At 37.6% G+C, this 25368-nt stretch overlaps 1 protein-coding gene and 1 non-coding gene across 2 annotated transcripts; both read right to left on the reverse strand.

Moving 5' to 3' along the window:
- Positions 1-326: 326 nt before the first annotated feature.
- LOC130855748 (60S ribosomal protein L23a-like) lies at positions 327-785 on the reverse strand. The gene has a single exon (XM_057739710.1). It carries the CDS (start codon positions 783-785, stop codon positions 327-329), a length of 459 nt encoding a protein of 152 aa, XP_057595693.1.
- Positions 786-2209: 1424 nt separating this feature from the next.
- On the reverse strand, positions 2210-2316 carry LOC130856163 (U6 spliceosomal RNA). The gene has a single exon (XR_009054459.1). It is a non-coding gene; the product is annotated as a U6 spliceosomal RNA (small nuclear RNA).
- Between the last annotated feature and the right edge of the window lie 23052 nt (positions 2317-25368).

Below are 25368 nucleotides of genomic sequence, written 5' to 3' on the forward strand. Positions count from 1 at the left end.
CTAATGATCTAAATGTTCTCAATGACAAGTTGTTCTCTCCGTTTCCTGTTTTTGTAACAAATCTTAAATCACATTAGCCAGATATTTGAAACCTGCTGGTTAGAAGCAGAGTGACCATACATCCAGGACTGCCCAGCACAATGCTGGCTCAGGTCTGTAGCAGTTATAATTATTAACACTGTTCCTTCTCATTCCTGACATGTCCCAGTTTGGACAATAAATTACATAGACACTTTAATTGAGTCTCTTTCATCTCTGCTCTCTTACTTTATTTTTTATTTATTTATTTTTTTATAGGGAAAACTTTTATGCCATCTAGACTCAGTTTAGATGATGCCAGTTTTGCTGGCAACATCCAAAGTGTCGTAGTCAGGAGCCAGTCGAACATATGCCTTCTTCTCTCCATCAGGCCTGACCTGAGTGTTGGCCACATCAATGACATAGAGCTTCTTCAGAGCCTGTTTGATTTGGTGCTTGCTGGCCCTGACATCCACAATGAACATCAGTGTGTTGTCGTCTATTTTCTTCATAGCTGACTGGGTGGGGAGGGTGAACTTGACAATGGCATAGTGGTCAAGCTTGTTCCTCCTAGGGGCGTTCTTCCAAGGATATTTGGGCTGCCTCCTGAGCCGCAGTGTTTTGGGCCGTCGGAAGGTGGATGACGTCTGGATCTTTCTTTTGTGGCTGTGGACGCCTTTCAACACTTCTTTCTTGGCCTTCAAAGCCTCTGTTTTGGCTTCGGCTTTGGGAGGGGCAGGGGCTTCCTTCTTTGCCTTTGGCGCCATCTTCGTGAAAAGGGGTCATTTATTTTTAAATTTGTTTCTTTTTGAAAAAGCTATCATGGAGAATTTAAAATATTAAAAAAAACTGATAAATGTCATAAACCTCTATGCAGCCATCATCCAGTTTCAGATTATCAACTAATCACCAAACAGGTTTCTTCTGTACCCTCAGCCACTCCCCAACTCCTGTATTATTTTGAAGGAGATCCCAGATTCCATATTATTTTATACATAATTTTTATGCTCTTTGAATCAATATTATCTAAGTACCAACCTACCACTAAACATTTACATTGTAACCCATTATGTTTCAAATTGTTCTTATTTCCCCCAATATCTTGACTTTTTGTAGCCTCTATCTCTTCCCACTGTCTGCCCTGAGTATGTCATTTTGTTCCAGAGTCCTAGTATTGAGACCCTTCATCAGTATTTCTCAAGAACTTTTCAAGAGTCATTGAATATTTGTTGCTGCTGAGGGAGATATCCAATATTTGTATCTAAAAACAAGTTATCGTTATATTTATTATTAGAAATAGAAGATAATGTTTTGAACTTTGTTTTTTCTAGTCTGTCAACTGCATCCACCTTTTCAAACATTGATTTATCCATTGCCCCTTGAATGATTTTTGGTGAATTGATCTCATTGCCTTGTTACACAATTGGAAGACTGTTGCCAGATTCCAGTTCTCCAAAGAACTCTGCTGTCTATTGTGGACTAATCCTGGGGTCTAATTTCAAGGTTCATTTGACATTTTGGTGGAAAATGTGTATTCTGATAACTATGTCCTTTCAAAAACTTTGTGAGCTGCAAATGATTGGAGAGAGAGAGTAGGGTAGCCATGACGGTTAAACTTTGATAAATTTATTGACTCAATACTTTTTATGTTAGAATTTTCTTCATAGTTAAAATTTTTTAGACTAATGCCTATAAATGTACATTATATAATACATATATATATAATTTGATAATACAAATAATTGATTCCTCAAATAAGCTAGTTTTGTTAGTTTATATTTTATCTATTTGGGAAACTTGAATAAAAAGGATATATGTATAAATACAGCTGATTCACTTTGGTGTACCTCAAAAGCTGGTACAAGAGTGTAAAGCAATTATATTCCGGTAAAGAGCTTGAAAAAAAAAAAAGCATTACACTTTTACTCCCTTTTGATTTCCTGTGTATTGTATTTATATTTTCTATGATTTTTTTCAATAACTTATATTAAGATTTTCTCTTTGAGTATTACATTGTTTTTCCTTTTCTTCATCAGTTGGTAATCCCCATCTGCATTCTTTCCCATTATTCAATCTTCGCATAGATCCAGCCTCAACATTTTCTAAATGTATATACTACGCATGGATTAATAATGAGGACTAGGCTTAAGCCATTTAAAACTCGGCCAAATGATTAAACGTATTTTTTTTTTTAAATACAGAACGCTTCATGAATTTGCGTGTCATCCTTGTGCAGGGGCCATGCGAATCTTCTCTGTATCGTTCCAATTTTAGCATATGTGTTGCCGAAATGAGCACAGATTAAATGTATTTTTAAGGAGTATATACCTTTCACACTAGACTGAAAGTTCCTGGACACCAGAATCTCAACCTTTTATATCTGTATCAATGTATCAACATGAAGTTTTCATTTCTTTTGTGCAAATATTTGAGTGGAATTGTTGGTTAATACGGTAAGTATAGGTTTTACTCTGTATACGTTAAAAAATATACCTTTTTAATTTCTCACCTGGTGAGACATAGAGTTGCTCTACATTCTCGTATAGCACATAATTATTTTTATTTTCTCATTTAATATAATTTTGCAATGTTTTTTGGTCTTAATAGTTAATCTTTATATTTTGATTATATATACAAATATTTAATTGAAAAAAAGCTGTTAGGTAAAATACTATTCTTTTTCTAGTTATTGATATAAGTATCCACAGTCTTACTCTATCTACAATTTTTTCTTGTTAAGACTGGCCCTGGGTAAAATTTGGAAACAAGCAAAGATTTTGCTTTAACTCTCCTCGTGTCCATCTCTGCTTCCTGCACCTCATCATTCCAATGTGGCCTGTCATTACAAGCCATACCTCTACCTCAGTTGTTTATCACTTTGGGATAAAAGTTTTTTATACTTTGGAATCCTGATTTTGTATTTAATGTGCTAATGCTTTTAGTGGTAGAGATATTCAGTGAAATATATAAATGTTCCTTAATCATGTGTTGTTTGAAGACTTATCCCTTCTATAAAGTTACCTCTGACAGTACATTTGGTCATTTCCAAATTTTCTCTGACTTTTGCAGGTGTCTCATTCCTATCCTGCAAGGAGCGCATGAAAGGACAAAGCATCGTGAGTGCTTGTGTGTGTGTGTGTGTGTGTGTGTGTGTGTGTACCAACACATGTTTTATTGCTCTGGAAAGAAGATATATCCTTCTCCAGTGTCGTGTGTAGGATGACTTGGAGCGGAGTTTTCTACTTTTCAAACTTTTATAAATTCTCTAGTCCTTACATTCCTGTTCTTTGCCTGCTTGGGCAGATAAAGTGTAAGCTTGAAGGGTTATGCTGCCAGAATGACCTTTCATTCCCCCAGGTGGCTTGAATCAGATACTGCTTTCCTCAAACACTCAATCACAATTCTTAGTCACAGACTAGGTCACAGCCAAGCAGTCAGCCTCAGGGGATGGTCATGTTCAAGTTCAGCTCATTAGTATCAACCCGGGCTAATGTCTTTTGTTTCTGTTCTCATAGTTCTGTTAGGAAAGTGCAGCATTTAGGCTGCTTTGAAAAATTTAATCCCCCCTTCCCAAGTTTTTGACTGTGGAACAGCTAGAGAGGGATGGGCTTGGGAATCAAACAGACCCACGTGTGTGTATATATTTCCTCCCTCCCCCCTTCCCTCCCTTTCTCCCTTCCTCTCTTCCTTCCTCTCTTCCTTCCTTCCTTCCTTCTTTTCTTTCTTGTTTATTTTTTCATTTGTTTGTTTATTATTGAAAAAGAGATAAAAGAGCATGATACAATTTCAAAAGAAATTTAAGAGCATGTATTGGAAAGTAAGCAGTCCCTCTGTCTCAAATCTCTAAACTTCTTTCCCAAAGGCAGCTACACTTAGCATTTTTTTATGTGTCCCTCCATAAAATTTCTGTTCATAATCAAACACATATTTGTATTTATACCCTTTAATTTATATCCTGTGAGAAAGCTCAGATATATCTGGCTTATTTTCACTTGAAATGTGTCTTGAATATTGTTTCAGAACAGCATCTACAGATCTACCTCATTCCTTCTAAAGACCATGTTTGTCTACATAGTGTTCTATTATATTATACATACTTTATTGAAACAATCCCCTGTGGAGAGAACTTAAGGTATTTCCAGTTAAAAAATTCTTTTTTGTTATTAAGCATGATACTACAGTGAGTATTCATAGAGATATATAGAGATATATGAGGATAATTATTGGAGACATTCCTGAAGTAGATTGCAATGTCTAACATTTGAATTTTAATAGTTACTGCCAAATTGTCCTTCAGTGAAGTTGCATCAACTTATTCTCCTACTAACAATATTTGAAAATGCTTGGGTTCAGACTATTTACTATCAACTTTTCCAACTTTGCCTACAAATTCATTTTTCTTCAATAAATAAGAAGCACTCTCTCTTCCTTTCTCCATTCTCCTACCACCTTTAATTTGCTTATTTGTAATCACAGAATACGATATTGAAGGTTATAACTTATTAGAGTTAAGCATAAATTCCAAATGTTGACTATGCAGTCTTTCCTTAAAAGGAAGAAAGAGATGTTTCTCTGGGCCTACTTTTAATTTCCATACTTCAATCCCTCTTTGCTTTAACTCTGCCCACATGCTGGTATGTGGCAGTGTTAATTGGGCACTCTGCTTTTTGAATCTCATGTAGAATGTACATCCAACTCATTTACCACAAAATTAAAAAAAAAATGAAGAGAGTGAACACAGCCATTAGAGTTGTTGTGAATAATTTGAGTTAAATGTAAATGCAGAAAAAAAATAGGAAAACTACTGTTAAGTACACCTTGCCCTTCTCGATGGAATACAATACAGATTTACAATGTTAATTATTTCCACCATCTATCTATTTAAAACCGTGAGATTGAAATATGAATATGTCACGTATTTAAATACTAATTTACTTAAAAAAATCTGTACTTTATTAAAATATCATTATGCATATTTTAAAGTTAAAACTCTGTGCTATGTAGATGTAGAGGTAAAATTCCCATTTATTGTCCACTGAATGTGAGGGAAATTGGATTTGTCAGGAAGCTGATTGATATCTCGAAGTGTTTTGTTTTCAGTGACTGGCACTGCCGAGTTACAACCATCTATCATCCAACAGGTAATTAGTCAGATTTCTCATCATGAGCCTTCAATCCTGCTGTTTTATTATTGAAATACCACAAACCAGTAGGCAATTTGAATGCAGATAAAGTTCTCTGTCATGGTCTTAAGGACAAAGACAACATTTTGCAATTCAGCAGTAGTGAGTTTGAATGAAAGTCACCGAAATGTAAGTTTGGGTCTTATAAGAAAATAAACATAATAAAAAATTTACTTTGATACCCTATTTGTCCTCTAAAGTGACAATGAGAAACTGGCTATTTACAAAGCCACTTAATGTTCTAATATGAACTTACTTTATTATAACATCTTATAAGTAGAAAGTTAATTGGAAGAACATTGACAGCATAAAAAATGAAGTTAGATAAAATAAAGGAACTAGGCCCTGAATAGCTTTCATCCATTTTCTAAAATATTTTGAGGTGGGGGATAAAAATAATCTGTAATTAATAGTAGCTAATCATATGAAAAGTTTCATCCTTTTCAAATATTTTTTATAAGGAAGTTTAGAAACTAAAATAACTGGAAACTCTAAAGATGACTTATTTGATCACTCTCACATGTGCTTTATACTAAACAAGCTTGTTTCTGAAATTGGTGCAAAGACATTTTTGGGGCCTTCTATGGTTTATAGCTTTCAGTAATTGATTCACATTATTGGTATCCCAACAAAATTGGTAACTTTATAGCATTGAATATTCGAAATTGTTTATTATCTTTCAGATAATGGATCTCAAAATACTTCAACTTTTCAAAAAGTCACAGACACCATAGTCATTACTTTATTATTATTATTATTATTATTTTAAGCTCTTTATTGGAATATAATTGCTTTACACTCTTGTAACAGCTTTTGAGGTACACCAAAGTGAATCATCTGTATTTATACATATATCCCCATATGTCATTACTTCTTAATGAGGTGGATATATAATGTCTCTTCTTTCAAACATTTTGTGTGGAAATGAATATAAGTATATGCTTTCTCAGACCTTGGTTAAATAATAATTTCCTTTACTACACAAAGTAATGTACATGCAGCACATACACATTAAAATTAATTAGATGAGCAACGTTTTAATTCAATTAGTTAGTCACATTTTCTGATAAATAATAGATTTTACCAGAGAGAAGATTTTTTACATAATTGACTTTGATTTTAAAATATAAACTGAACTTTAGTTTTGTATGCAGATTAAACACATACTTTACATAGTATATAATGTGAGCATTCAACAATTCCTATGCAATATGTAGAATATACTATCACATATTATCGAGTTGCTTAGACTTGTTTAAAATATGGCACTATAATTTTTCTTGCATTATCTTTATTAAAAATACAGCAAGGTACACACATACCTTTGTGTTTCCTTAATATAAGCATAAGCTTTGGTTCTACCATGAATACTTCATAAAAACTTTTCATATGAAAACAAATACCAACTTATTATAAACCATGATTTCTTTCAGTATCTTAATGCAGTGTAAAAATATAGTCTTGTAGGTGTTATAACATGAGAATAAAAAGTTGAGTAATTATCAAGTTAAATAAGCAATCTTGTTAGATAAATACAATATTACATACACTGCTGCTCAGTATAGATCTGTATTATTACACAAAATGCAAAGTTACTAACTAGTTCCTGGAGAATTTTGCTTGGATAATGTTTATGCAACACTGAATAAACACAAATTGAAAACTTAAGTCAAACTTCTAGGTTCTTACAGGCATCAAAATGGAGCAAATACACCCAGTTGGGGGAAGAATATCTAGTTAGGATTCTAATAAATGCAAATACCTGGCAGTAAGAGCATGCCTGATGGTTCCTGGAATAGCAAGGAGGCTGGGTAACTGGAGGAGAGTGAGCAAGGAAAGACTAATGGGAGATGAGGTCAGAAGTGGGGTGATTTTGTAGGCAGGGCTTGTAGCTGTTATGAGGACTTTGGGTTTGCCTCTGAACGAGGGGGAGCCACTGCAGGGTTTCAAGTAGAAGCGTGACATGGTCTGCTGTATGTTTTAATAGGATCTTGCTGCTGCTGTGTGGAAAACAGACTGAAAGGGCAAAGATGGAAGCAGGAAAATCGGTTTGGAGGCTATTGTAATAATCCAGATGAGAGTGCTTGTAGCCGTGACCAGTGCTGGGGTGGTTGATGTGGTAAGAGTTTTGCTGCTGAAAGTATGTATTTGGAAGATAGGGCAACCAGAATTTCCTAACAGATAGGATATGGGATGAGAGTGACAGAAAGCAGTCCGAGAGGATTCTGAGAGGATCAGCAAGGAGAATAGAAGGAGTGGCTGGGTTGGGGAGAAGTCAGGAGGACAGGTTTTGACACAGTAGTGCTGAGATGTGTATTAGACATCCTATTAGGGATGCAAAGTAGGCATAAGTGTTTGGAGTTTGATGGTAAGGTCCAACTCGGAGACCTACATTTGAGAGCTGTTAGTGTGTGAATGGTATTTAAGGTCATGAGATGGAGAAGATCCCCAGGAATTCCAGAATTTGGAATAATGTTCAAAAATTAAGAAGAATAAGGGAGATAATGGGATCTGATACTAATAAGCCAACACATACAGAGTTTATGCCATGTATATGCCAAGTGTGCCGTATGGGGTTTATGCCACTGTTCTAAAGGATTTGCATTTAAACCTTACAAAATCCTGAGAGAGGTAATAGTATTATCCCCACCTTCCAGATGGGAAAACTGAAGCAGGAAAGGAGATTAAGTAACTTGCCTGAGTCACACGGGTGATAAAGGGGCAGAGTTGGTGTTTGACCCTAGGCCGTCTGTTTTTAACCAGAGATAGATGAAAATAAGTTGCAGAGTAACGTGATTAGCATGATATAAAGGCCTCAAACACAGTCACTTATTTCTGCATATGAACATGTATGAAAATAACTGCAAAGGAAAGATCTGGATGTATGTATGTCAAACAGGAATTAAAGGTCCGGGGTAGCTCAAGGAGATTTTAAATTCATTAGTAGTAATAGTTACATCCTTTGGAAAATGCAGAACCACTCTGGTGAATGCTTCAGTTTCTTAGTACCAAAATAATGTTTATTCCTACCTTCTTTATCACTCTTGAACCTAAGTAGATTCTTACTTGAAAAGTCTTCTTGGACATAAGTTAGAAAAATAATACTTCAGGATAGTGATTTAGATCAGACACTGTTAGATCAATATATACTACACTTTTAATACAGTTTTAGTACAGGAAAATTGCATCAAAACAAAATTTGTCCTGGGTGGGCTTTAGCCTATATAAGGTAATGTGGCATCACTTGCTATCTACTCATTAATATGGATTCGTAATACTTGCCTAATGTATAAAGAATGTACACAAATTGAGTTTTGGATTTTACTCCAATATGCTCTATTATGCTAGTATTTTACATATCTTGTGAAGGGAGATACTAATTCAATCAAAAGATACTCTACTGCTTAAAAAACTGCCCATGCAAATATCTTTGATTATTAATTCATTGAATCATAAATAAAATATAAGTTAAATTAATTTTGGCTTTGCATTCGGTTTCATCTTAAGGCCACATTCTGCCCTTTTGCATACCAGCTGATGTCCCTGGAAAAGGTTTGCAGCTGTTTCCATATCCAGTGCTATAATGACTCACCTGCCAGACCTGTGCTGTGCTCCTTGTGAAAGCCCCATGGCAGGATATTGATTTCTTTAAAGGCTATTAACATCCTCAGTGATGGGGGTGTAAAAGATAAAGCAGAGGGAGATGGGAAGAAGAAACTTAGAAACATTCAGATAAGTCTTCAAAATGGGAATACATTGAAAAGTTAATCTGCTAGTTATCTGACCCCTACACCTTTGTAGAATGCAAACCTGATCTGAAAAATCGCTTTGTAGCGAAGTTTCTATGAAATTTGTTATCTTCTGCTTCACACTAGAACTACTAGGCCCTGTTTCTCACTACATTTTCCTTCTAGTGAGACTTTTTGTAGTAAAATATCCTTATATTTGGAAAAGAAAGTGGTTAGAACTTGTTTCAGCAGATGGACATGATGCTGTACGGTTATCTCTCATTTCTAAACCAACTAATTAGGTAAACACTTATTTAATGTGGATGCTAAGCACTATACCTGATGCTGGGTATACAAAGGTGAATAAGTCCAGATCCTACCATGAAGGCAATCTGGGCTGAGAGAGGAGAAACACAAGATATATGGCCACATATTAAAATATGATAAATACTATCTCAGCATATGAACTGAGAAAAAAGATCTCTAAAGGTAGTGATGACTAATTCTCCTTTGGGTGGGGAGCACAGCCGGAAGGTTTCAAAAAGGAGCTGATTTGAGCTAAGCTTTGAGTCCATCAAGATTTGAAGCATGAGGGTGATCAGAGCTGTATATGAATGCTACAGATGTAGCCATCTGTGTAGGAAAGATGGCTGTGATTGTTGTGTTGAGGAGGAATGAAACAGTTGAGAGATTAAAGCGTATAGCTATTGTAATGCTACAGTTAAGAGACAACATAGGGCTGGATTTCAGCAGTGTAGAGGGAGGCAGGCATGAGTAGGAGATTTTGGAGGTACATCTCATGGAACACGGTGAAGAGCTGATGGTGGTGGTTGAAGAGGGAGGGAAGGTGCAGAAGGGAGAATCAAGATTTAGTCTCAAGAACCTAGTACAGATTACCAGAAGGAGAGAGGAGCTACTGAAGGGAGAGATTATAGGTTCAGTTTTGTGTAAGTAAGACTTTGGGTTTTTAGCAGATTATTCAAGTGGAAATGGCATGCAGGAGGTTCAGCAGATGGGTCTGGAGCTCAGGTGGGAAGGGCTAGTTCTGGAATTGTGTGTATTAGGACTTATCAGTGTACAGGTGATAGCTGAAACCTCTTTGGCTCATGTTCCCCAGAAAGTAGCTCTTTTTGATTCCTTCTCTAAGCCTTGTTTTCTCAGGCTCCATTACTCATGTCTAGTAAATATCTTCTCATCAGTAAAAAAGGAACAGTAATAGCACCTGCACTGTGAATTTTTGATGAGAAGATTGATAAGACAGAGCATATAAAGCATCGTGCCTGAAACCTAGTAAGTGCTCAATCCATGTTAGTGATTATTGTGCTTGTTAGTTTTATTTGCTTAATAGCAGAGAGAGTAGAGGACTGGGGATGGTGAGCGTGTTGCACTCCTACAAGACATGTAGAGAGGATGGGCATAAGGGAAATGGGAAAATCATGAGGGGAAGCTTTTTTTTTAAGAGATGGAGAAAATGTTATATTTATGTTTATGTAGATGAGGGGAGATATTAAGATACAAAAAAGAGATGGAAAAAATCTTGGAGCTAGGGTCAGGCAGCTTAGTGGACATGTTCCTAGACTCTCACCTGGGGTCTAGCATTCATGGTTGGGGGCTTGAAGGTTTAGAAACAGCTTCAGTGGGAAATGAGAAAAGAGACTGTCCTGGGGGTCTTCTTTGGTTTACTAGTCTTTAAGGTCCTATTTTTTTTTTTTAAGAACTTTTTTATTGAGATACAGTTAACATACAATAAACTGCGTATGTTTAGAGTGTACTATTTGGTATCCCAATCTCCCACTCCATTCCCCGCCCCAACCCTCCCTGCTTTCCCCACTTGGTGTCCATATGTTTGTTCTCTACATCTGGGTCTCTATTTCTGCCTTGCAAACCGGTTGATCTGTACCATTTTTCTATAGTCCACATATATGTATTAATATACGATGTTTGTTTTCTCTTTCTGATTCACTTCACTCTGCATGACAGTCTCTAGGTCCATCTATGTCTCTACAAATGTCCCAGTTTCTTTCTTTTTTTTTATACTGCAAAAGTCCCAGTTTCATTGCTTTTTACAGCTGAGTAATATTCCATTGTATATATGTACCACATCTTTATCCATTCATCTGTTGATGGACATTTAGGTTGCTTCCATGTCCTGGCTATTGTAAATAGTGCTGCAATGAACATTGGAGTGTATGTGTCTTTTTGAATTATGGTGTTCTCTGGGTATATGCGCAGCAGTGGAATTGCTGGGTCATATGGTAGTTCTATTTTTAGTTTTGCAAGGAACCTCCATACTGTTCTCCATAGTGACTGTATCAATTTACATTCCCACCAGCAGTGCAAGAGCATTCCTTTTTCTCCACACCCTCTCCAGCATTTACTGTTTGTAGATTTTCTGATGATGCCCATTCTAACCGGTGTGAGGTGATACCTCATTGTAGTAGATGATACCTCAATGTAGAAATGCATTGATTTGCATTTCTCTAATAATTAGTGATGCTGAGCAGTTTTTCATGTGCCTCTTTTTAAGGTCCTATTGATTTTACCAGAACCTAGGTTTTCTTCTCCATTAATTAATACCTTAGTTCATTTCTATAATGTCAGAATCTCTAGTCACTCCCTGCATTCCAGTCCAGTGTCTAAGTAGCCAACAGTCTTATCTTAAAATACACATATTCTGATACATCCTTAGTTAAACCTTTCCAATGTCTCCACATGGCCTTTAGGAAGAAAAATATCTTGATTCCTTAATATGTTTCTTTACTCACACTCACTTTCTCCAATATGCCTAAGATTTAAATAATTCTGAACTATGATATGCTCTTTTGTTAGGCTGACCATATACTGTATTGTCCAAAAGAGCACTTTTGAGAGTAAAAGAGGGTGCTACTAAACAATTATGTCAGGATGACAGGCAAAAGCTGGATCACAGTGTCTCTCATTCCCCCAATTTTTTACACTTCTGTCTTATTTGTGTCTACTGTTCATTTTGCTTGGAATATCCCCTCTGTCAGTAATTCCATTCTCTCCCTGGTGAAATTCTACCCATCCTTGAAAACTCAGTTCAACTGCCAAGTGCCAGAGGTAACCAATTCCCTCTGATTTCCCTGGCTGGCTCAATTAACCATATCTTCCTCTATGCTTTTATAGTACAGATTTTGTGTACCCCTGCTTCAGCCCTTATCATGTTGTTTTGCAACGTGTTTGTATATCTTCCCTTTTCATTATACTGTGAGCTCCCCAAATCCAGAATATTGGTGTATATACTTGGCATCTGGTACAGTGCCAGGCCCATAGAAGTCATTCAATCATAAAATCACATATTCCTTGGAACTGTCATTATTATGTATGTCAATTTCCTTATTAGATTATAAACTCATGGAGTTGTTCATTGCTTCCAATTTATCTTTTTATCCACTTTAGTACTAGCACATTTTCTTGTAAGTAGTAGGTCCTGAGCTATATTCGCTGAATGGAAGAATAAAAAGACACTGAAAAATACACTTAAGTTTCAGGTTATTACTTCATAATTCTAAAAACCTGTCCTTGAAGGAATATAGTATCTTATAGAATTCTCTCCTGTTAAATTATTTCCAACCTAAATTTTCAGCCTTGGTTTAATTTTCCAAAGAGATTATTTTGTGGGTAATGGCGATTTAAATCTCTAATATGTTTAATGCTTGGACAAACAAATCCTTTTAACATCAGTTGAATTTAAATGTGCAGTTTCTTCTTATTTCACTCTCTGCATATGAAGTAGGGCAACCTCTATCTTAGGAGTGATCCAGACTCCTGATCTGGGCTTTATTGGTTGTGTAGTGAGGGGTCATGGAGATCTTTGTGTGAAACAATTGAGCAATTCTGATATTCATATAGGAAGAACAGAAGATGTTTTGTGAACAACAGGCATTATTGGTTGCTTTCCACAAATTATCTTCCAGGGAGAAGCCAGAAACAGGCCCTTGCCTTCTGATGGGAGAGACAAACTGCTTGGGGATCTGCCTGAACATTTGGGAGCTTCCAAATGTTCTCTGATGGTCTTTGCAGGGTTAGCCTTTTAGCTAGTCTGCTCACTGCTAGTTGGTGTTATTGAGATAATATAAAAAACCTGAGGCCAGATTTTTATTTTGAAGTAGTTAGCCAGAATCTTCAAACTACTAAAACTAGTTGTTAAGTGACACTATTATTTGAAGTAATTGAGACTGTTAAGGGCTGCAGCTGTCCCATCCATAAGCAGTTACCACTTTGAGGTGTCAGAGACCAGGGGAATCGAGATTTTTATTATTGGTTTTATTTTTGGCTGGTGTCAGTCAGTCATGCTGACTGAGGGCTGACACTAAAGCCAGCGTATATAATGAGATGTCATGATTTGGTACTTTTATGCATTCACTTTGGGGCAGTCATTATACCAAGTGAACAGCTCACAGCGTCTCTTCCTGTGGCTCCTACTGCCATCTCTGGCTCCTGCTGTTCCTGCAGTCATTTTTCTCCCTCTCTTGCCAGCACCGTCTCTAAGCCAGGGTTTTCCACCTCACTTTTCCCTGCTATTGCTGATGGCTCCTGGCTCCTGGTGGCTCAACTAATGTCTGAAGCTAAAGGCTGCTGTCTCATTGAAGTGTCGTTTCCTAGAGTGTAGCAGAGAGCTGTGCACAGACGACTGTGAAAAGACACCTGCCTTCTGCTCCTGCCTCTACTTGCAGACAACAGAGGTGCAGCCCGTTACAGCTGGTCAGATGGGCACTCAGTGAACTGTGGTGTCCAGCTGTAGGGCAATCTTTTAAACACTTATAAGACTAATGAAACTGCTATTATTATTCTATATGAGTCCCAGTTGAAATGATTTCTAGTTTCTTATTTTGTGCTTCGAAGGTTGGCAATGGAATATTTCTTATGAAAATCATTACAATAAGAAAATAAATGTGATGGTACTGAAGGACATTCTCTTGTCCATCAGTAGCAGAATGAATAGTTTTTGGTGATTACAAATAAGTTTGCTATGGAAATTATTGTCCTGTCTTTTTTTTTTTTAAATTATTTATTTATTTATTTTGGTTGCACTGGGTCTTAGTTGCAGTAGGCAGGCTCCTTAGTTGCAGCATGTGAATTCTTAGTTGAAGCATGCATGTGGGATCTCATTCCCTGACCAGGGATCAAACCTGGGTCCCTGGCATTGGGAGCATGGAGTCTTATCTGCTGTCTTGTCTTTTAGTGAACATATATGTATACATTTTTGTTGGCTATGTACCTTGGAGTAGAATTGTTGGGTCATAAGGTAAATGCATATTGTTTAAACAGATACTTCATTTTTCACTTAACTTCCTACCATAAATATTTTTATTGATTACTACACAGTCTTTATTTTTAGTTTTTTAGATTAATTAATTTATTGGCTGCATTGGGTCTGCATTGCTGCACACGGTCTTTTTCTAGTTGCTGTGAGCAGGGGCTACTCTTCATTGCGATGTGCGGGCTTCTCATTGTGATGGCCTCTCTCTTTTTTTTTTTCTCTGTAGACATTCATTTTATTCTTAGACTATTTTCAAAAGAAGCAGTGGTGCTCTGTTTTTCTAAAAATATGCCCTTATAGATTCATATATAATATGTATATTATAAAATCTATGCATGTATTTACATGATTGCTACATACGAAATTACAGCACTGTGGTATGTACATATCTATAGGTACATTCCTTCCACTCATCCCTGCTGTGCTTTTCCCATGTGAGGGAGGGAGATGATCCTTTGTAAAGCAGCTTGTGGGCCGGCTCAGCCTGGGCACCTCTGAGTCTGAGTCGGGCCTCAGCAGAGAAGGTGAAGTGGTTGCTGAGGAAGGATCAGGAGTAGTAGGTTGCCGGGTTGGTCCTTCTGTGGGCCTGGTGGACAGTATCTGGAGACGTCCGCCCCGTGGTGCCAGCACTGCCCTGGAGGTGGCGTGGCTGGCTACAGACCTCTCTGGAGCCATTCTGCGGCCTGGACTTGCTTGGATGCGCCAAGGACTTGTATATGTAAGGGGAGATGGGGCAGTGGGAGGGGCAGACCCCTCAGCCCTGGCGCCAGGAAGGGGAGAGGGCTGAGGGCTAAGCCTGCAGAGGGCCCCAATGAGGAGGAAGGCCTGCCCTGGAGGGGATGGCCGGGGACGGAGGGCAGCAGTGGCCAGAAGGCAGGCCACACTTCCTCTTAGGCTCGGGGGTGGCCTCAGCCAAGCCCTGGCTGGGCCCAGTGTGGCCAAGTGTGAGAACAGCCCCAGCTGTCAGGCCCTGCAGGCTGGGGCTCCTGGCCCATAGGTGCTCCAGCAGAGGTGCATGCACACGGGTGAGGGGGCCGCCTCCTCCCTGGGCGAGGGTCTGTGGGATGCAGTGGCTTCTCTTGTTGTGGAGCATGGGCTCTAGGTCTGTGATCTTCAGTAGTTGCAGCACGTGGGCTCAGTAGTTGTGGCTCATGGGTTCTAGAGCTCAGGCTCAGTAGTTGTGGTACACGGGCTTAGCTGTTCTGCAGCATGTGGAGTCTTCCTGGACCAGGGCTCGAACACGTGTCCCCTGCATTGGCAGGAGGATTCTCAACCACTGCACCACCAGGGAAGTCCACTACACAGTCTTTAAAACTAATTTTTAACATTTACACAATATTTCAGTAAGTGTTTATAATGCAGTTTACTTAATCTTTTCCTTAATAGTTCAGTATTTTGCTGGTTACCATTTCAGAAATCCTTAAAAAAAAGAGTTTGTAAAATATTTATTAATTTTGGGTATAACTATTTTTACTTTATTTGTGAATGCCTAAATGACATCCTAGAGATGATAGTCACAGTATGCATATGCACTTACTTACCGTCTGATTTGAACCAGGCATTAAGACAGGTGCTATATTTATGAGGATGAAATAAAAGTTGTCTTAAACACTCAAAAACTTATCACCTTGTGGCTGGGTCAGAATCAATTTCTCTTTCCCTCTTTCTTTCTTATCTCTTTTTAAGCACCTCTCATAGAATACTTTACACTTTGCATTGTACCTTGATATTTTTCACTTAGCAACATGTTTGGAGATTTTTTCCTATCAGTACATACAGATATGCCTGTTCTTTTTAGTGGCTCATGCCATTTTAATTAGTTGAATTACCAATTAGCATATTACTCCGTTAAATAAATATGCAACAACAAAGGCTGAGAAATCAGTAATCAACAACCAAGACATAGTCTATAGATTTTGGTAGACTTTCCCACTGCAGAAGAGGCTTTTTAGGACGCAAGCCCTATTTTCAGCAAACATGACTTCACATATGTAGTTCATTCTCACAAAATGGCAAAAAATAACTATTGAATTTATTCAATTTTTCAGTGACTGGCACCTTCACTGTTTATTTCTTTCAACAAATGGGGGAACGAAAATTCTGGTGTATTATTCAATTAAACCAAAGAAACACAGCAAGTGGTATCCAAGCTGGGATTACAGTTCAGGGGCTCTCCTGGTTTCATGGACTGCTTATTAAGTCATGTTTCAATTAGTGCATCATTTCATATTCCCTGGTGTCTCATGCAAATGCAAAATGTTTAAGTTAAGGAGATTATGTTTTTAAGAACTCCAAATTGTATTTGAGCATAAATTCCAGGAAGCAGACTCATCTTCAGAACAAAAAAGGATTTTATAAGAAGAGGGTCACACAGTTAGGTATCTAGGGTCGGAACGACTGCATTTTGTCCCTCTTTCCTGAGAGTATTTGGAAGTGGCTCCGAGGCCCAGATGCATAGCTCACTGTGTGAAAAATTCAACTATGAGCTTGGAGTGTGCTCAGATTTAGAAGCAATATGTTTTTCTCTTTTTCTATTATTCTTTGTTGTGCTGGTTAGATGAACCTTTTTATAGCTAAAGAATCTAAGTTAATGCAATGTGCATAGCCGGGACCTCGTAAATACTTTATCAAATTGACTTTTTGTTTGACTTATTTCTGCTTACACGTTTCTCTTTTTAAGGTTTTATCTATTCAACATCCATTGGTGTATTTGCTGAAAACATGATAAAAGAGCATACTATTTCAAGACAAATAAGATGCTTAATATTTAAATCAATAGAAATATGTTAAATACTTCATGATTGACATGACAGTGCATAGAGAAATATTAGTATGACCTTACTAGAATTTGTTTAGCTACTGATTTAAACAAGTGGAAAACAGAGACATGTGGTGGGAAATATTTTCTACTGCATCTACACGCAATATACATACACATAATATATGATGTAGTCTTGTAAATCTGAAAATTACACAGTTTGCTAATGCTCAATTTTATAATTTCTTTTAAAAATAATTATACCCTGCTGCTAAGGGCAGAAGCATACCAAAATCAGTTTTCTATGCTTTCCTAGTTATGGGATGTAAACTAGCATACCCACATACCCAACAGTTACCATATATTAGAGGATAAGCCTATAGCTTTCAGATACTGTGTAAAACAAGTGCACAGACGCACTCACACACACACACTCTTTTTCCTTTTAAAAACAATGACAACAACCAAGTAGCATTATTATTGATATTTCAACTTGTCAACCAATGCAATGCTTTGTTTATTAAAAACAAATCACGTAGGGCTTCCCTGGTGGGGCAGTGGTTGAGAATCTGCCTGCCAATGCAGGGGACATGGGTTCAGTCCCTGGTCTGGGAAGATCCACGTGCCACAGAGCAACTAAGCCCGTGTGCCACAACTGCGCCTGTGCCACAACTGCGCCTGTGCTCTAGAGCCTACGAGCCACAACTGCTGAGCCCACGTGCCACAACTACTGAAGCCCATGCACCTAGAGCCAGTGCTCCGCAACAAGAGAAGCCCCCTCCCCCCGCAACTAGAGAACATCTGTGCACCAATGAAGACCCAATGCAGAGAATAAATAAATTTTAAAAAATCACATTTTCATCAAACGAGTGATATATTTTTGCTACTGTGAGTAATCTATGGATCTGTTTTACTTTTCCTATAGGGGAAAAAAAAACTTTACTTAAATTCCTGAGTCAACTCTGCAAATAGGCTAAATGACAAAAAAATCCTCATCATATTACTAGCATCATAGAATTTTCTTGGTGAATTTTATTATCATTACAACAGTGAATCTTAATATAACATGTTAAAGAACATCTTGAATAAAATTGAGACTCACTCCTGCCAAACAGATATTTCCTGATCAGAACTAATTGCTTTATGCTTTTCTAATTAATCAAGAAAAATATTTTAGAAACACCAAACAAGATATAGACATCATATTTACTCTTTTAACACTGATACCCTCTACAGAGTAAGATTTAGATAAAGAGGACATCTCTTTCATTAAGGGCACAGAGAGACACTGAGTGGGATAATAACATGGTGAATTTTAGTATTTCACAATTTTGAAAGAACGAGGTAAGTTACTGTGTTTTGTACCTAAACATGCTATTGGTTAACAAACTATTTATAACATGATACATTTTTTTCCAAACTGGTGCAGTTAGAATAAATATTTGTCAGGGTTAGTTACCAAGAACAGAACCCAGTGAGCTAGTTTTAGCAGAACAAGATTTATTACAGGGTGAGAAATGGCTTACTGAAGCTTGGGGAGGGCTCAAGAAACAGACTTTAGATTGAGCTTCCAGGAAGACCTATGAGAGCCATACTCCTGAACTGGGCTGCCAGGGGAGTAGCTGATGTTGCCAAGACCATGTTTAACTGGGAAGCTGCAATGGAACCACCCAGCTCCATGCTGCCTGTGATCCAGTTTCCACTGGCAAAATGGATGTCTCAGGTCACTTTTCCCCATTTACTTCAGATCCAAATTCTAGTCTTGCCGGAATACATCTGATGGCAGAACATAATATCTGGGAAGCTAACTTCAAGGGAATCTAAGTTCAGTTTTTAACTTTCTAGACTTTATAACACATAAAGGCACATTAGCAGGAGATTGGAAAAGAGATTCAGCAAAGCAATTTACAAGATATGCCATAGAAACGAATAGTAACATATAGAGAGCAGTAACACAAAGGAATGCATAACTTAAATAACTATTAAAAGCTTAAATAATGGCAGATGTAATTCTTTAGTTTTATAATTTCATATTCAAGATATTGATTCCTATTCGCAAGTCTCTTTGTTCTTGCAAAGAAGTAAATTCAAGTCCCCAACACTCATTTTGATACTTGAAGTTTTCCAAAGCTGACTTTTCCATAACCATTCAAAATATTTACTCTCAGGACTCATTAACACCAACCCTTTGCTTCAGTCCCCAACACCTGCAACGTACAGCCATACTTCCATACTCACTTGGTAATGTCCACTTTGGAATTTTCTCTTTCTTTTCTTTTCTGGACTCATGTAATTCTTATCCCACTCTCCAAGGTCAACATAAATTTTATTTCCTCAGGGCAGACCTTGTCAGCATCCATTGCACAATATAGTCTTTTTTTTTTTAAAGCATGAAATGATTAGGAACTGATAAGTTTTTAATATTTGTTTTGTAAATGAACTAATCGAAGCATAATTGACCTAAACTGCACGTTTTATTTATTTATTTTATTATTTATTTATTTATTTATTTATTATTTATTTTTATTGGCTGCTTTGGGTCTTCATTGCTGTGCCTGGGCTTTCTCTAGCTGCAGTGAGTAGAGGCTACTCTTTGTTGTGGTGTGCGGGCTTCTCATTGCAGTGGCTTCTCTTGTTGCAGAGCATGGGCTCTAGGTGCATGGGCTTCCGTAGCTGTGGCATGTGGGCTCAGTGGTTGTGGCTCACGGGCTTTAGAGCACAGGCTTAGTAGTTGCGGTGCACGAGCTTAGTTGCTCCACTGGCATGTGGGATCTTCTCAGATCAGGGATCTAACCCGTGTCCCCTGCATTGGCAGGTGGATTCTTAACCACTTAGCCACCAGGGAAGTCCCCTGCACATATTTTAAATGTACCTTTTGATGTTTTGATATATGGTTACATCATTGAAATCAAAATTTCCTCCTGCCCTTTTTATTTTCATTTTTAAAATTGTGGTAAAATACACATAACATAAAACATACTGTCATAACCTTTTTGTGCATACAATTCAGTCTTATTAGCTACATTCATATTGTTGTATAACAGTGATATTTTCTTAACTATCCTTGTAATAGCACTAGCTCTCTGTATGCCTCAAGTTATCCTGCTTTCTGTATTGGCATGATAGACTTCTTGGTCATTTGACTCTGGCTATCTGGATAAAAATCAGGGGTTCGTAGAATCACAGAAAGGCTGAAGACTAGGCTAGAAAGTGAATGAAAAACAAGGGTTAGGCAACTTACACCACAGCAAATATTAAAGTGGAGGAACAGTCCTTCCCATGTTCTCCCTTTGCTGCAGGGAAATTTGCACTCTAATAATCTTTGTATTGTTAAGTCACCTGTTCAGGATTTGAAGTCCCATGTGTGAAGTGGTGTTTCTGATTAGGGAACCTAAGTCAAGCATACAGTTGCTGGCAGGACAGGGGCAGGGAGAGGGACCGTTATGCTTCTGTGGGCTTCCATGGTGGGAGGGTCCCTACCTTAAAGACTGCACACAATAGGGGATTCCCCAGATGGGAGTTTTGTCAACTGTTCATACATCTCCTAACTCTCTAATGCGATTATAAGGCCCTGCCTTGTATATCTCTCATTTTCCAATAACCAGAGAATTTCTAAACATATTGCAGTTGTCTGTACACAGTTTTTGAATTAATTTAAATAGCAAGACATTACCCCTACATTTCTCAGAGGTTATGTTCAACTAATACTCACTGGTTCATTTGGTATAAATAAATAAATAAATAGGCGAGAGGTGCAGTGAACCCAAGATTGCTGAATGTCTGCTTCTATGTGCAGTCTCATTTATGAGCATATTTGGTTCATGCCAAATGGTTTTGAACAGGACCAAATATCAAGGATCTTTTGCCATGAACCAAATGTCTCCATGGATGTTTTGGACAGGACCGAAATTCTTGTGGACATTTTGGAAAGGACCAAATATCAAGGACCTTTTGGCATGGACCAAATGTCTTATGGATGTTTTGGATAGGACCAAATGTCTGCTAACCGAGTGTGTGCTGCCTGTGAATAGAGATACTTTCCAATTTAAACACCTTTTATTTTTTTTTTCTTGCCTAATTGCTCTGCTAGAATTTCCAGGACTATGTTGAATAGAAATGGTGAAAGCAGCCATCCTTGTCCTGTTCTTGATCTCAAGGAAACACTTTCAGTCTTTCACCATTGCGTGTGATGCTGGCTGCACAGATTTTTTCTGCAGTTCAGGATATTCCATTCACTTCTACCCCTCCTGCCACTTTTTGATTACTTATTTATTTATTTTGGGTTCCATTTTCTATTGTCACTTTTTAGAAACTCAAGCTAGTCACATGTTAGTTCTCCTATCTGTCCTTTCCCAAACTATCATATCCATTTCTATCATTTTCATCTTTATGTCCATATCCTCTTTATGCTAGGGGAGCTTTCTTAATTTTATTCTATGCATTACTGATTCCATTTTTTAATTATTGGTTTAGCTCTTTCTCCAGCATGAATTTTTATTTTGTCATTGCATTTTAATTTCCTTGTATTTCAGTCCATATTATTCATATTGTCCTTTTTCTTGGCTTGTTCTCTTATTATGATCTTCTGTCCCTTTTCATAAAGGCCACATTGTTTACATTTTATTTTAGATTTGCAAGTACAAAAAAACCGAAGTGTATTTACATACATTGACATGTATGAGAATGTCAAGCAATTTTATAAAATTTTGTCTTGAGTACTAAAATACAGCTTTCTATTTCCCTCTGTAGCTCTCTTTATATTTACAGCTGTTTTAAAATATATGTGTATAATTTTTACTAATAACCATCTCGCCTATTTGGCTTTAAACTTAACACAGAAGGTCCGTGTCTAAATTGTTTTCCTTTCTGTGTCTAGTGCTTCACACAGTGCTTATTATGTAGAACAGGTTCAAAAAAAAATTTGTTGAACAAATGAATAATTTTAGAATTATCTCTATCTTTCCCTATTCATTATGTTTTTCTTTTCTTTTTTTTTCTTTTAATATTATTTATTTATTTATTTTTAGTGGTGTTGGGTCCTCGTTGCTGAGCACAGGCTTTCTCTAGTGGATGTGAGTGGATGCTACTCTTCATTATTCATTGCAGTGTGCTGGCTTCTCAGTGCCGTGGCTTCTCTTGTTGCAGAGCACGTGCTAAGGCTTCAGTAGTTGCAGTGAGTGGGCTTGGTAGTTGTGGCTTGTGGGCTCGGTCGTCGTGGTTTGTGGGCTCTAGAGCACAGGCTCAGTAGTTGTGGTGCACAGGCCTAGTTGCTCCATGGCATGTGGGATCTTCCCAGACTGGGGATCGAACCCATGTTCCCTACGTTGGCAGGCGGATTCTTAACCACAGGGCCTCCAGGGAAGTCCCTCATTATGTTTCCCAGAGATATCAGATTGAACTTGTATTTGTGTATCAATACGACAGGATCTAGCTACACTTAAGATTTTAAACACGATAGTCCTGGACCTACTCTTATCTATGTGAATAGTAATTGAATTTTTTTTTTCACATCTGAAGTCAGACCGTAAGTTGACGTTTTATTCCAATTTCTAGCAGAAATTTTCCCTATACAATTCTGCCCTCTTTAGGGTGCCTTCTTATCCCTCTTCCGTTTGCTCTTAACACCCTGCACTAATGGAACATATTTAAAAACTACAAATTCCAGCATGCACTGCTACCTGGCTTCGGCTTGCACACACCCCAAGATGCTACTTACCACTAACCATCCTTTTAGATGATCTATAAGTGGATGTGGTGTGCAAATCTGGGGAGTAGTGATGGGGAGGAGTTTCTGTGTGTGTGCATGTATAAAATAGTTTTCTGGCTAATTAAAAATGAACCATCTTAAACCTGTATAGTAAAGAAATGAATACTTGGTATCCAGGCTGCTACAAATTATGAATGTCTAAATTAGAGAATAATTAATATACCCCCCCTTTAAAAGTAGTCTGCATTTACTGAGATGAAGTCTAGATTGTTAAAAAAAAATCAGAACAGTTATATTTCTTTCATAGTTTATGGGTTTTTCAACCTAATTTTGATATTAGGTGTTTTTTTATTCAGTCTCAATTTTCAGTTGTGGTGTGGGATTTGATGTTTTTTCCTGAATATTTTACTGGGAAGTAGGAAAACCTGTATGGGTGACTCTTGTCTAGATGTCATTCTAAATTGAAGATTCCTGAATTGTGTTTTCAAATTGATAGCTGGGCACAATCTGAAAGAATAGTAAATTCACAGAGTCTTTCAAATCTTTTTTTGCAACAAAAAACGTGGTAGTATCACCAGATAATGATCAATGAGAAACCTGGAGGCTCTCAGGAATTAAAATGTGAAACCATGGGCCAGAATATAAGTGAAAAATTGTAAACATTCTTCATGTTGTGTCTGGCTAACTGTTAACATGACACCCTTCTACCAAAAGTTCGTAAAGGGTCTCTGCTAATTACAGACCAGTAAATCTCACTCTCTTAATTAAAAGCCAAAAACATCTGTAGTTACAGATAGGTTTTCTGAACAAATGTCTTTGAAACTGATTATCTTTCCATCAGTGACTTTATGGCTACAGCACAGGATATGGTTCCCTAACTTACATCAGGTTTGGTCAAGGCATTAAAGAACTATTCCTCTGCCAGGGCTCTATCATTCCTGGTCTCTGCCATGGTCAGTCTACCCTGACCTCAACCAGCACTGGATGACATACCTAATTCCATAGGAGGGACCTTGATTTCTAGCCATTGTCATTATTTATCTCTAGGCAGAAAGCAGCTGTAGTTGCTCTATATGACTTTATTGGAACTTTAGATTTTATTTCTCAATATCAGAGTTTGAAGTTTAGGAGAAATTCCTTACTACTATGGTAAAATGCATTTACGAATTTCGACTTGGCATGAGGATGGAAGAGATGATATACTGTGTTGAATCATCCTAAGGTTTTAATTTAAGGTCCCTTAGCTTGGGCTACATTAATTTTCAAATAGAATTTTGTTAAACGTTGTCGTAAGTGCTGATGGAACATGTGAGATAAACAGCTCCTCACCTCCAAGACAGGATCTCATTTTGTTGGAGGAAGAGCTACTTTTCTTTTTCTTGGAGTCCTAACATGTTTAGGGGACAAGGAGGTATGGTCAGATAGTATTAACTGTTGATGGAAATACTCTTGGGGCTTATAATCACTACTAGATCCCTGTGGGATATAGAGGCTGATAGGAAGATGAGTCAACCAATATTGAACTCTTTCCCAGCGAAAATCAAATGATGGCGTGATATTGATCAACTTGTTTGTCAGTCTGAAAGGGTGACTATTTGATAGCTATTTACATATTTGCAGGCCCAGCTCTGAATGGGAGAATATATCTCTGCTAGGCATCATTATGAACAGCCCATATGGGGCTGAATTGTGTACACAATGCTTGCTCAGCAACCAGGCAGGGTCAGGGTGAAGAGTAACCATGAATGCCACCATTTTAGAAGCCAAGTAAGAGAAGAGAAACTGGCAGAGAAATTTTTTAGGGTACATCACAAATTAGGGACAGAATTAGAATTCACTGAGGTTCTAGTCTGTTGCTTAGTCACCAAATCTTTCCTCTATTCAGACTTCAGTAATGGTTCTCCCTTTAGATTGAAGGACAGATTTACTTATGAAAGTTGGTGTGTATAGTGTGACAGGGAAAGAGCAGGAGCAAGAATCCAAGTGACGTTTCTAAATGTAGCCATTGTGGACATGGCCAAATTTAGGCAGTAAATTTTTTTTTCCACTCTTTATTGGAATATAATTGCTTTACACTCTTGTAGCAGCTAATGAGGTACACCAAAGTAAATCAGCTGTATTTATACACATATCCCCATATCCCCTCCCTCCCGTGACTCCCTCCCACCCTCCCCGTCCCAGCCCTGTAAGGCATCACCCATCATCGAGTTGATCTCCCTTTGTTATACAGCAACTTCCCCCTAGCTATCTATTTTACAGTTGTAGTGTATATATGTCTATGCTACTCTCTCACTTCATCCCAGCTTAGGCAGTAAGTATTTTATTCATTACTTCAGATTTATCTTTTATTTTATTTTATTTTTATTTTTTATTTTTTTAGCTCTTTATTGGAATATAGTTGCTTTACACTCTTGTACCAGCTAATGAGGTACACCAAAGTGAGTCAGCTGTATTTATACACATATCCCCATATCCCCTCCCTCCCAAGATGCCCCCCTACCCTCCCTGTCCTGGCCCTCTAAGGCATCACCCATCATCAGCAACTTCCCGCTAGCTATCTGTTTTACAGTTGGTAGTGTATATATGTCTATGCTACTCTCTCACTTCATCCCAGCTTAGGCAGTAAATATTTTATTCATTACTTCAGATTTATCTTTTATTTTAAAGAGGCTATATACTTTCAAAAACTT

The sequence above is a fragment of the Hippopotamus amphibius genome, chromosome 6 (assembly GCF_030028045.1).
Source record: "Hippopotamus amphibius kiboko isolate mHipAmp2 chromosome 6, mHipAmp2.hap2, whole genome shotgun sequence".
Lineage (NCBI taxonomy): Eukaryota > Metazoa > Chordata > Mammalia > Artiodactyla > Hippopotamidae > Hippopotamus > Hippopotamus amphibius.

What these genes read in the sequence shown, in the direction of transcription:
- LOC130855748 (XM_057739710.1), bottom strand. Translation starts at nt 785, where the DNA reads ATGGCGCCAAAGGCAAAGAAGGAAGCCCCTGCCCCTCCCAAAGCCGAA.